This window comes from Charadrius vociferus, unplaced genomic scaffold, assembly GCF_000708025.1.
Source record: "Charadrius vociferus isolate BGI_N301 unplaced genomic scaffold, ASM70802v2 scaffold581, whole genome shotgun sequence".
In the NCBI taxonomy this organism is placed as follows: Eukaryota; Metazoa; Chordata; class Aves; order Charadriiformes; family Charadriidae; genus Charadrius; species Charadrius vociferus.
This window is the reverse complement of record NW_009647024.1, coordinates 652840-665899: the sequence shown is the minus strand read 5'-3', so window position 1 is coordinate 665899 and position 13060 is coordinate 652840. Positions and strand designations below refer to the sequence as shown.

General features: G+C 36.6%; 1 protein-coding gene across 1 annotated transcript in view; it reads right to left on the bottom strand.

Moving 5' to 3' along the window:
* Nucleotides 1-13060, bottom strand: part of IPO11 (importin 11) — an 85613-nt gene that overhangs the window by 46793 nt on the left and 25760 nt on the right. Inside the window, 10 exon segments of the mRNA XM_009895503.1 lie at nt 542-655; nt 2052-2168; nt 3048-3088; nt 3243-3276; nt 4413-4539; nt 8435-8540; nt 9169-9216; nt 11723-11813; nt 12700-12743; nt 12994-13060. The exon segment at nt 12994-13060 is cut by the window's right edge and continues 29 nt beyond it. Coding sequence (XP_009893805.1) covers nt 542-655; nt 2052-2168; nt 3048-3088; nt 3243-3276; nt 4413-4539; nt 8435-8540; nt 9169-9216; nt 11723-11813; nt 12700-12743; nt 12994-13060 — 789 coding nt within the window.

The window sequence follows — 13060 nt, the reverse complement described above, 5'->3', positions numbered from 1 at the left end:
GTGGCCTGTATTTGGCCTAGGATTTAAGAACAGCTCATCTTCACAGAAAGTTTGCAACCAAAATAGACTATCCACATCCCTGGGAACTGAATGGAAAGCAACAGGGAAACAGATGTGCCTGCACTGCAGAATCAAGTCTGAACAATACACAATGACTAAGAAGAGACCAACATTCCCAATGCCAGCTGGGAAACAAATACAGGAAGCCAAAAGAAGCTCTTTCACATAAAGTCACTAAAGGATGTTCAATTCCAGGATTACAAAACCCTCCAGAACACAACCAAATCTGCCTAAAGAACTGCTTTTACTGAACAAGCCCCTGGAAACAAAATAGTGAAGTGCTTAATATTAGCCATGTTTACCTTCACTATCAAAGAACCACACCTTTACTGTAAGACTGAAGAGCATTTAGAAATAGCTTACAAAACCCAAATGTACCTCAATTTTACATATATATGTATACACACACATACATGAACATGTAGGCATGTCTGAGAAAGAACTGTAGGAGATACTGATGTACGTGATTCTGACCCCTTACCTGGACGAGATGGATTAAGGTGGTTAGAATGGCACATCGCAGCATATTGTGCTCCTCACTCTGTTTCCAAAGGAGTGGTAAATACTGAACCAAACATCCTACATACGGTCGTATCTGAAGTTCAGAACACAAATTTCTTAGTGTGTGAAACCAGGCCATTAATTTATCCCAAGCATAATTCCTGAAATATTTAAAAGCTGCTTTTGTCACAGTAAAAATACACAGTTTGCTTTAATTTACTCCCCTTTCCTCTTCCTAAAACACCACATTACATGTTCTGTGAGTGAAGTACCTTCTGACTGCACAGTGGTTTGAAAAGAACGTGTTACTTATGGTAACATTTGCACGTGGCAATCAGGCTTAAGTAGTAAATAGAACACAAAAAATACTTAATTTGATAACCAGAGATATTTTCATATCAATATATTCTTGACTTAGACAGGATTCCTAAATAACAGTATCCTTTAAGATAACCAGAAACAGTCCTATATAAAAAAAAAAAAAAAAAGTCGAATAACCTCTGAAGTTACCTATGCTATAAAGAGAGGTTGGACTACGTAACCTCCAGAGGTTTGTTCCAACCTAGTTTTTTTTCTATGATTCTCTACAACTCTAAAAGGTTAATCTATTTGTCTTCTAAAGTATTTAATTAGGAATTAACCTAGAGACTCAGAGGTTCTTTCTCAACTTGTTTTTTTCCGCTACTTCTCTAGCTGATCAAAAACCCAGGGAAATCTGCTGTCATGTTGACTTTTCCTACAAGGGACAATTTGGAATGCTTCATTTGCCTCTCAGACAGGATTACTTGTAGAAAGAGGAGATAAGCTCAAAACCGTGCATTATCTCTGTCCTTAATACAGTAATACCACAAAAAACTGAGACAAAAGCAGTCACCAATTCATTTTTTAATTCTGCAAAAACATCTTCTTTATATATAAGCAGAAGAATATACTTTAACACTAAGAAGGAAGTACTGAAAATTCATAATGTGAACTTGAAACTTTTCAAGTTCATGCAGTTAAAGCAGAGTGCTGTATAGGCAATCATGATCCATACCAGCGTCAATGACAGATTACAAATTTAATTGCGTAGTCCCTAAGAGCGTGAAGCATTTTGTCCCCCAAAATGTCTCTTCTAATATGTAAGATTTAATAAAATACTGATTCAGATATGAGACAACTAGAATAAACTACAATTAAAAAAAAAAGAAAATTGCAAGAGAAGCAAGATAAGCAGTGAAAGTCTTTTTGTAGTCTAAAAGATGAGTCAATACAAAAAATACATAGTAAATAAAGAAAAGAAGTAGTAACTGAGAAAGAACATTTTATACAAAAGATAAACGAGAAAAGTGAAAAGAGAACCAAGCAATGCAAACAGTGCAGGTAACAATAACCACTCTATTAATTGATGAAATTTTTCTACTATTTTTGTATAGGCCAAAAAAAAAAAAAATCAAGCCCTACTCTGTGTTTAGTATAAAGCAAACACTGAAATCTATGTAAAAAAATACCTGCATATTAACTCTTTCAATCACACAAGACAGAACGTGAAGAACATGCATTTTGGTGTCACATTGTGTTACTTCCTGAAGTAGCTGAAAGAGCAGTGTAAACATGGATTCCAGGTACTAAAAGAAAAACAATTACAGATTAGACCATCAAAAATACAATTGGTGACATGATTTGGTGATTTTCCTTTACACTTAAAAACTCTTAAGACATCTATGAATTTTCAAAGACACCAAGTGTGCAAAATGTTACTCTTTGATTCGGAAAAATGTACACTAGCTAATCACTGCCTAAACAAGATAAAAAATCCTATATGCTCTTACGTAACAGTTCAAACGTGATCATTTTGAACATATACCATTTTCATGTTTTGCAAATGTAAATATGACTTCACAGATAGAATACTATAAAGGCGAAGGCCACCTCTCCAGAAGGAGCACTTTGTTAGGGTCAAAGCAAAGGTATGGTCTTCCAGCTTTTAGGTTAGTAGATAAAATGTATATATTGAACTGAAAAAGACATCTTAAATAATTCCAATGTTTACAGCGTAGATGCACTTTGCATTTTTGTTTTGTTTTTTCTCAAGAGGGTTCAGTTAACACAGAAGTCATAATCAAATGAGAAGAAAAAGCACCTGCTAAGTCTGAGTGACCAAAATAAATCGTTGCTGTATTTACAGCTAACATTTCATTGTTTACTCAATGACAACTGTAATAAACACTGTAAAGAACACAAATATAGGAGACCAAGAAAGTCTATGTTTTTAAGGCTCTATTTTAACCACATGCTTATAGTTAGTATTTGTGTGAAACAGCAGGTTAGAAAGTACTGTGTAAAACAGGTATGCTGGAAAGTCATGGTGGTGTGGAGACATATTTGTTAAAAACAGCATTCAATTTGTCTTAGCATGAAGAACTTAGCATCTGGCAACACGTGGTACATATAGTACTAAACACAATGCTATACTCATCAGTATGTGCCCACATAAATGCTCTTACCGGTAAGAACTGGTCAGTTCTGAACTCAAAGTCATCTACAGGTAAACAATCATTAAGGAAGAATAATACAAATTGCAAGTGGATACAAGACTCAAATAAGCAAATATTCAATTTGGTAGTAAGTTTAAAATTTTTATTTTTTTTAGTAACTCTGAATTAAGAACTAATTAAACACCTTTGCTGATAAAAGGATATTTAACTTCAGTGTCGTAGCTGTCTCAATACGGACCTGAAAGACAAAAGTAAAGAAGCATCACACAGATATCCATTAAACTTTTTGATTATCAACATAATACCTGACAATATCAAATCAGTCGCTGTTTTGGCAATCGAATCATTCTAAGTCTTCTGTCATCCTCTAAGAAACATAGTTAGTTCAACTTAAATATTTTCACTTGCTTTCGTTTTAGTATCCTTTACAGCTTATTTGGCATTGCTAGAGTGGTACCACCTGGAGGAAATACTCAGGCAAAACCTTCATGAAAGTCAAGAAAGAATTAAACAAGATATCAAGCCTCTGATAAAAACTCTTGCAATAGAGAAGGAGTTTAACTTGAGATTATCTCATGGCTCACTGTCACCCAAAAAGTGCAGAATCAAATGAACTCAACAAGTTAGCATGTTCTTCCCTGGTAGATCTTCAGATGCTCAGAAAACACTAAGTGAAAACAGTCACAACATTGACACAGAAACACATCCTGCTCTGCTAAAGCTGTCTGGAATCACAGAAACAACCGTTGTGACCTGCCAATTACTAATATTTAACCAACAAGCTAGCTAGGTTTATTTGTTGGCTGCTAGGTCTGTTTTTATTTTTAAACAAAAAAAGAAACAATCGCAAAATCCGCTTTTCAACTCAATCTTACCTGTTGGTAAACTGCAATTGTAGCTTAAAACCATGGAATTGTACCCAACCAGCTTAGCAACCAATGCCATTTATCATGTTCTTCCAGCAGATAACTATGTTGATGCTTAAATCATACTGTATACTGCAGAAACTAGTCACAGAGTAACACAGTTTTATCTACACAAAGTGTTTGTTTATAAGTTATTTATCTGAAGACACTTCACAACTTCCTTCTTACAAGAAACAGACCATTGCTATTGCCATTCATCTTCCCACCAAAGCCATCACATAGTGAACATCTTAAGGGCTTGTTTCATGTCTTTGACCTTGCTGTTCAACATCTCCACAATTAAACACCCCCACAACTTCCCAACAGATTACCTTTTGCAAGACACAACAGACCATAAGGTGTGATGTTAGGAAATTCTCAATCAAGTTCACACAAGGTATGGTATTTATATTTTGCCTGTGTTTACACAACAAACTTGTAATCCAAAACATTACTTATTTATACTTACCACTAAGTCCTGGTCTTGAAGCAAGTTACGAATTGCCTCATATAACATAGGTCTCAAGTCTGATTTGAATTTTACAGAAATCCACTGCCCAATCAGCCAAATTACTCGTCGGCGTATTGGTTTGTATCTTTAAAAGCAGGGGAAAAAAAATTGTACTCATTAACTCATTATACTTGCTGTTCTAGAATACTTTGATGAAAAAGAAATCTAAGAATCAGTAGGAAAACATTATTCCCCGAAAGAATTACTAAAATAATTAGTTTGTCAAGAACAACTTTAGAACTTTAGTACAGAGATCTTTTTCATCAAAATTCTTCACCAGAAGGCTCAGGAAACACCAAGAGCCTGAAAAAGATAACTTTCATCCTAAATGACTGAATCCTGAAGGTCTCACTAGAGATACAGTTTATTCTGCACATAGCACACCAATAAAAAACTAAAAATAAATCTTACATTTATTACTGCCATCGTGACATCTACTGCTTTCACCAGCAAATTCCCTGACATTCCTTTTACACTTAAAATTTTAGGTCAGATACAATTTAAAAATGCAAACTTAAGCACTGCGTTACAGCAACTGCCAGACTATTTCATGTCAGTCAAACTATTCTCAGAAAGAAACGACATTATCTAATCTTGCACCACTACGGCAGCAAAGGCACAAACCAAAAGCTTTAGAGTCAATGGGAAGAAGTAAGAACAAGAACAACAGTGAGCTGAATTGCCTAACATAATGACTGAGAAAGTATTTCTTAGAAGTGCTTTTTCTACACTAATTATAAAAGCTGATCAGGAAAAGTAGCTCAGATTTAAATGTTTAACTTATAGACATATAAAGTTAGGGAAGATGAACTCTATTCACAGAATTTTAACTAACAAGTTATTTGGCTTTGTTATCCAAAATGTATTTTTCATTTGATGAACTTCTACCTTACAAGCCACCAAGACAAATTTAAACTGAAGTTACTGAGGCTTCTTTACATTTATTAAAATGTGATTTATTCAACAGTCCCATAACCATGAGATAATTAACAGAGCACACTTTCAGAGAACATGAAAGTTGCGGAAGTACCATGTATACAGCAGTTCATCAGACTGGAAAGCAAAGCTAATGGGGAATAACATTCCACTGTTGCCTGAGGTTTATTGAATGGTAGGTGAGCATGAACAACTCACGCTGAAGCATGACTTAAACAAGACGTTGCCTTATTAACATGTCCTTCTGTTTATTTGAGAAGCTGCAGTGATACAACTTTTTCTCATGCCTTGTAAAAGGTAGAATACTAAAAAACTAACTTTTTTTTGAGATTGGCGTTGGATAGTTTTCAAACCAGTATCACATAAAAGTTTTAAATGATGTAAGCACATAACCCAAGGATTTTCAGCTCTGATGATATCTGTTGTACAATCCTCACATTCTACCTGTGTCTTCACATTCTTTCTCTCTCCCTGGTAGAGAAAAGATAAGAGTGGGGGGGGTGCGGGGTGGGGAGTGTTGGGTGTTTTTTTGTGGTTTGTTTCTTTGGTGTTTTTTTAAAAAGGACTTAAGTTCATAGAAATTCTTCTGCTCATATGTGCTCATTTTTGAGGTCCTACCTTTTCTACATTCACTACTTCTGGGAAAAGCTCACCTCTTAGAACATCATTGGCTTTTACACCAAGAGCACACTCTGACTGAGTAAAGCAGATTGAGCCCGCTGGACCTAAAGCCCACATGGGAAAAGTGACAATATTCCAAAATAAGGCAGCTTCTGCCGCAACAGTCATAGGACAGTAGCTTTAAGCAGTCTAAACAGCATTCAGACATCCAAGTCAAAAGTATCTTACTTGATACCAAAGTAGTAAGCGTCACATTGATCCTTCCTCTCTCAGCAGGAGAAGTTGTTTTAAGACTGAATTATTGTGAAAAATAGTATTCAGTCAACAATTTTCATATTATGGAAAAGTTTCTCCTTAATCAGTACAAAACTAAATATTATGGCAAGTGATAAATTTGGCAATGCAATGTTTCTAACAGTCTTTAAAATATTTTTTCATTAATCCCAGGTATCTCCTATTGCTATGGTAATGGCTGACAGACTCACTATCAACAGACAATGACACATTCAAAGGAAACAAAACCACAGCAAACTCTATGGTCACTGCTGACAACACAAAGGTTTGTGTTCCCAAACATGAAGAAGTTCGTGAACAAGCATGCTTATCACCATGGGACATTCCACAGGACAACAGGTCATACCCTCCAATCCACTTTATCTGAACTGCGTATGTATTCCTGAAGCTGTCGTTAGAGCAGCACTCCACTCAAACTACTAATACCATCTCCCTTATTGCCGTGGTGGTCTCCAATGATGCTGGCAGTAGAAGCAGTTCAAGCAAGTAAGACTTCAAACTTCTGGACAACTTCTACTGCAAGCTTCTGTCCCCACAGGAATATCATCCTGGGATATCACAAATCCCAAGCAAATGGTTAGACCAGGGGTCTTCCCTACTGTAAATATAACTACATCAACTGCAGAAGACTTTTGTCAGTTTTACTTATGCTATATGCGTGGATAGCATAAAAATGCCAAAGCCAGCATGCGCTACAAATACCAAGGCAGCTTTATTTGGAGATCAGTGCTGGCGCAGCACAAAGACAACAAAGGATCAATCATATATGCAAGATCTCTTATTTTTTTCCTGCTCTTCTGGCATTTAGCCTAACCATTAGAGTACTTGGCCACTGGTAGAAAGCAAGGTGAAGTTGAGATCATACAGAAAAAAAAAAAAAGCCTAATGAGAAAAAGAATAAAAAGATTTGGAGACACCAGGTAAACAACTGTAGCAATTATTCTGTGACTCTGAAGTAAGGTTACACGCACTAAAGTAAATAATTCATACTTTTAAAAGTAGATTGTAATATAAAGAAGCATTTTAACATTTTTAAGTTTAGCAGGATTCATGTACATGAAATTAAACTGTATTTGTAAATAAACTGTTTCTAACTGGCAATTGTAAATGAAAAAAGCTGGCTAGCAATTTATTATGAAAAAATCATTCACAATTTACAGTAGCTCCTACAGGTATTAGCAAACAAATTATTTTATATTTCAGATAACAATTACGTCTGGTAAGATAAAGTAAAAATATAGAAAAAAAATAGTAAAAGTCTTCAAAGGATGTTAGGGTCACTGCTAATGACTCTGATAAGAAATATAGGACATACTTATTCAGAGTCAAAGGGTGATTTGGAACTCATCTGATGAGGATTAGTATGTTTAATGGCAGTCACTGTCCTTCCCCTGAGGGAAGACTGGCAGTTTGAAGAATAGGGAGGAACACTCGTCTTCTAGTCAGGTGTAGAGAAGGACAGCTCAGTCTGTACTGAGAGGCCAAAACTGATCTTTCAAAATACTCTATCTGCTAGACAAAAAAAAGGGTACTCATGTGAAGGCCATCCAAGTGAAGGGGACCTTGGTGAGAAGGAAAATCCACAGCAGATGGCCTAAATAATATTCTTTATGTAGAATGAGCCTGTAATCATTCACACCTTACAACATAACCCAAATCCTTACTTCCCCACTTTATTGCTGGCAAAATTAAGAGTGATAGAGGGCTTGTATATAAACTAGTAGAGAAGAACAAATCACTATTTTGTCTAAGCCACAGTTTTACAGAGATTATTTTGACAGATTTCAGTTGGACTTTGCTGCCTAAAGGTCTCTGGGCTCTCAGGGGGCCTAAATATCTTTCTTCAGATGAGCAAAGATGGTTGTCCTGAGAAAGTTTACTCAACTCAAATACATGCAATACTTGTGATATTTTTACAGAACCCTGGAAGTGTCTACCACACAGTAATTTAAACACAAACAGAAACTGTCACGAACACTGACACTTCTACGATTGTATCAGTCATCTATACATATTTCATACCTCTGTTGAGTGTTTTTCTAGTCTGCAATTATTAGACATTGTCTTACCAGATTTTTATCAACAGTTCATATTTAAGTGATGAAGGCGTAACAAACCAAGGTGTTTACCTGTTATGAAAAACCTGTAGTTCTGCTAATAGTTGATTTTTAAACCACTGATCAAAATCCACGCTATCAAATAGTTCATAAGCAGCCAGTCCAACCGCATTATACACTGGGGAAAAACAACAGTTATGCTTATTGTCTGATTAAATGTTTGATTTTTAATATTAAATAATATAATGAAAGAATAAATAGAAACATAATACAGAAAACAAAACTAAATATCTTTCTTCAGAAAGATAAGCTTATCAGATCATGGCAAAAGCAACTCTGGAGGAAATTACGGTAAAAGAGTGGTACTACAGAACAACATTCAGGCTCTTGAAAATAGTTAAAAGTCATAAGAACAATGGAGATCTTATTCTAATATCAAGAATGGTACCACTGGAAGTCTTAGACAACTCTTTGCTTTTGCCATAAAATCTCCTTACTTCTAAAACGGACAGAGTACCTCCATGGAAGCACTGTAGCTCATTTTTTTGTAGAGAAGACAAGACAGGACAGTAGAGGAGATTGTCTAAGGGTTTGTTTCACAAAAAAGCTGACAAAGGCACCATATATTTACATAAGTATTTTGAAAACTGAAGACTGACATCAAGTGAAAGGATTTAGTAGGATTTAGGGTCCTACTTTCCAGATGTCTTAAAAAAAATATCTTGCAAATTTTTCATAATTTTTAAGTTAAGCACATACACAAAAGCGGCTCTGTTACTTCAAAGGTAAAGTAAAATCTAATTTACCAGCATCTTTAATCAATACAGCACTGGTATCTTCCACATTGGTAGATCCTACAAGACAAAATTAAAATAAAAAGTGTAACTAAAACAAAGACCACAAGCAACTTTGCAATATATATACTTTAAATAAGTACATTGTGAATTAAGACTGCTTCACTATTTCTGTTTTATTCAAAAGTTTAGTTATTTATGTTTAAAAAATTTCTTCAGTAAATATACAAAAATCAAATCTCTGCTTTCACATTCTATTTTTGACTGACTTCTTTGGAGCTGAACATTTACTTTTGACATCAACATGCAAATAACTCAGAAGCATGTGTTTTCATAGATCATAGAATGGTTTAGGTTGGAAAGGACCTTGAAGATCATCGAGTTCCAACCCCCCTGCCATGGACAGGGACACCTCCCACTAGACCAGGTTGCCCAAGGCCACAGCCAGCCTTGAACACCTCCAGGGATGGGGCCTCAACAACCTCTCCGGGCAACCTGTTCCACTGCCTTACCACCCTCAAAGTAAAAAAATTCTTCCTAATGATTAATCTAAACCTGCCCTCTTCCAGTTTATAGCCATTCCCCCCTCGTCCTATCACTACATGCCCCAGTAAAAAGTCCTTCCCCAGCTCTCCTGTAGGCCCCCTTTAGGTACTGGAAGGCTGCAATAAGATCTCCCCCAGAGCCTTCTCTTCTCCAGGCTGAACAGCCCCAAATCTTTCAGCCTCTCCTCATAGGAGAGGTGCTCCAGCCCTCGGATCTTCCTTGTGGCTCTCCTCTGGACATGCTCCAACAGGTCCATGTCCTTCTTATGTTGGATGCAGTACTCCAGGTGGGGTGTCAGGAGAGTGGAGTAGAGGGGCAGAATCACCTCCCTTGACCTGCTGGCCACACTTCTGATGCAGCCCAGGATACGGTTGGCCTTCTGGGCTGCGCTTGCACATTGCTGGGTCATGCTGAGCTTCTGGTCAGTCAGCACACTCAGGTCCTCCTCAGGGCTGCTCTACAGCCGTTCCCCGCCCAGCCTGTATTTGTGCTTAGGATTGCCCTGACCCAGACGTAGGACCTTGCACTTGGCCTTGCTGAACGTCATTAAGTTGGCTTGGGCCTACCTCTCCAGCCTGTCCAGGTCCCTCTGGATGGCATCCCTCCCCTCCAGCACGTCTACCTCACCAAACAGCTCGGTATCATCGGCAAACTTGCTGAGGGTGTACTCGACCCCACTGTCCATGTCGCTGACAAAGATGTTGAACAGTACAGGGGTCGGTACTGGGACCTGAGGAACGCCACTTGTCACTGCTCTCCACCTGGACATCGAGCTGTTGACCGCAACTCTTTGAGTGTGACCGTCCAGCCAGTTTTTTATCCACCAAGTGGTCCATTTTTCAAAACGAGGTCTCTTCAATTTAGAGACCAGGATATCATGTGGGACAGCATCAAACGCTTTGCACAAGTCCTAGACCGAGTTCCTATATACTTTATATATGTGTGCATGTGTACTTACAATGTGTAAGTAAAGGTTTTCCAAAATCATATGAATTAATGAATTCTTAATATCATCTAGTACTTCAACAGTAACTCTCAAGTTGAAAACATTCAGAAATGGCTACTAGGAGCTTCAGGAGAAAAAAAAAGTGCACATGTATATTTTAGCCTGGAAGTACTAATTTCCATAATTCTTTGAAAGCAAAGTAACTGTGAACCCTGTTGTAAGGAACCTTTTACCACTCCTAGTATCACAGCACAGCAAGCCATCCTGAAACTTCTGTACACAAAATGTTCTACAAAAAGATTCTGTGAAAATTGATATTCATTTCTATTTAACAGAATCTACTGATCCATTTGAATAATAAATCCAGTTTGAATAATAAAATATTCTAAGTCAGGTAAGATACAACCTGAGGAAACAAGCTAAGCTGAAATGCCAGGGAAAAAGCAGCAGCTACCACTCATCATCTTTCATGGCCACTATAAAACTTAGTTTGGGGGCGAAGAATCACAGAACAGAAACAAACGAAAACCTGAATCATTCCTTGGTCTAAGAAGACTTCAGGCTTCATACAGAAAACCACTAAATTTTTTAGGAGACTCTTCAGATTTGGAAGGTCCTCTAGACTCTCCACAATGACAGCATAACTTGACATTTTTTTTAAAGTTTCTTTTTTCCCCAGGATTTTTGCAGAGACATGGCAGAATTGACATAAACTGCCTTGCAACATTTGAACAGTAAGTTCCCAATAAAAAACAACCTACAGAATTTCCTAAGCTTGTTGACCATTCTCAAGAAAGCCTGAAAACTCCTGAAAGTAGAAATGACCCAATGTTCATCAGTCATCTAAAACAGCTATGACGAAAAGTAAAGAATCCTTAGGATTTCTTCTTCCTAGATACACATTGCATCTTCCTATGGTAGGTTTAGAAATAATGTTAATTTTTTTTCCTTTCAAGTACAAACTGAATGCACTATATAAAATTAGATATCACAAGGTAAAATTGTTTAACAATTGACAAAAGCAAATGTCAGAATTCTACATTTTAAAGTTCCTTTATTTTTTAAACAGCTTACCTTGTAGACTGTGAACCATTTCTAAAAGCACAGGGGTAAGAGTCTGATTATATTCATGGAAAACATCAATAAAAAGAACTTCCGTGCATGGCTGAAAAATCAAAAGATCTATTTTAGAATCCATCAAAATGAAGAGAATTAAAACACATTTTATGCTAAAATTTTAAGTGCTGAATACCATGCACCAGAGGTCATAATTTAAAATACAATATACTGCAGCAAAACCAGTATTACATGAAATACTACTCCTCCTAGTATACAGTAATGTTTAACTCTAGAAAGAGTTTGTTGGCTATATCTATATCAGCCAGTTCTGCGGTGGAAGAGCAATGCATCTGTGGAGTGAAATAGCTGGTGTTGAGGAGCCAGTGACCACAATGGAGGTATGTTATGGTTTCTTTTTGGATTAGCTCTAGTTGAGTCACCTGGACCAAATACCCATTTGCACCTGGAACACATTAGATGCACATGGTTGGGTTTTTTAGTTTTAAAATGAAAGTAACACAGCACATAAAATTTGAGTTCTCTCTGCAAAGCAAACCACAGCAGTGATAATTGGGAGATTCACTACAATGGTATACTTTTGATCTGAAGTAAAATGCTAATATAGATCTTAAACTTCCTTCATTCGTCATGTCTATTAACAAAGTCATAAATGATAATACCAGTTACCAGTTTAAAGAGACTCCTATTGGGTTTAACCACCATTACATAGGACACATCACAAATGCTGAAGCACACTCCCTTTTCCATCCCACCTAAAATATGAAGTGCATAGTCTCCAGCGTATCTCAGCACATTTGAACATTGATAAAGGAACAAAGTTAATTTATACTTATTCTAATAAAATTTCCTTAACTAAAGATTTCTTTTGAAAACCACAAGCTTATCGCTCTACCAAATATCATCTCTCAGTTACAATGCTATCAAGAAACGCATCCAGAAATATTGGTCTTCTATCAAACTGAAACACTTACTCTGAGACTGTACTTCCAAGAATCTCCTCCTGTCTCTTCTACAGCTATTATTTCACAAAGAAAAGGAAAAAATATTATCATTGTTATTATCAACTATGGTTCACATAAGTTTAATATTTAGATGTGTGTACCAGACCAGACTACTGAGGAATCTCTTGTTATGAAAACAATCCCTAGAGACAGAAAATAAAACAGACAACATTGCAGTAAACAATTTGTAGAGGCGATGCGGATATGAAACTTTTATACCAATACTGAAATAAACTGCAACCAAGTCTACAACACATTTCTTACTGAAGCCTTCTGGGTCCTCTTCCCACATGGTTAATTCTTCATTTGTCAGCAGGAAAAAGTGAGTGAC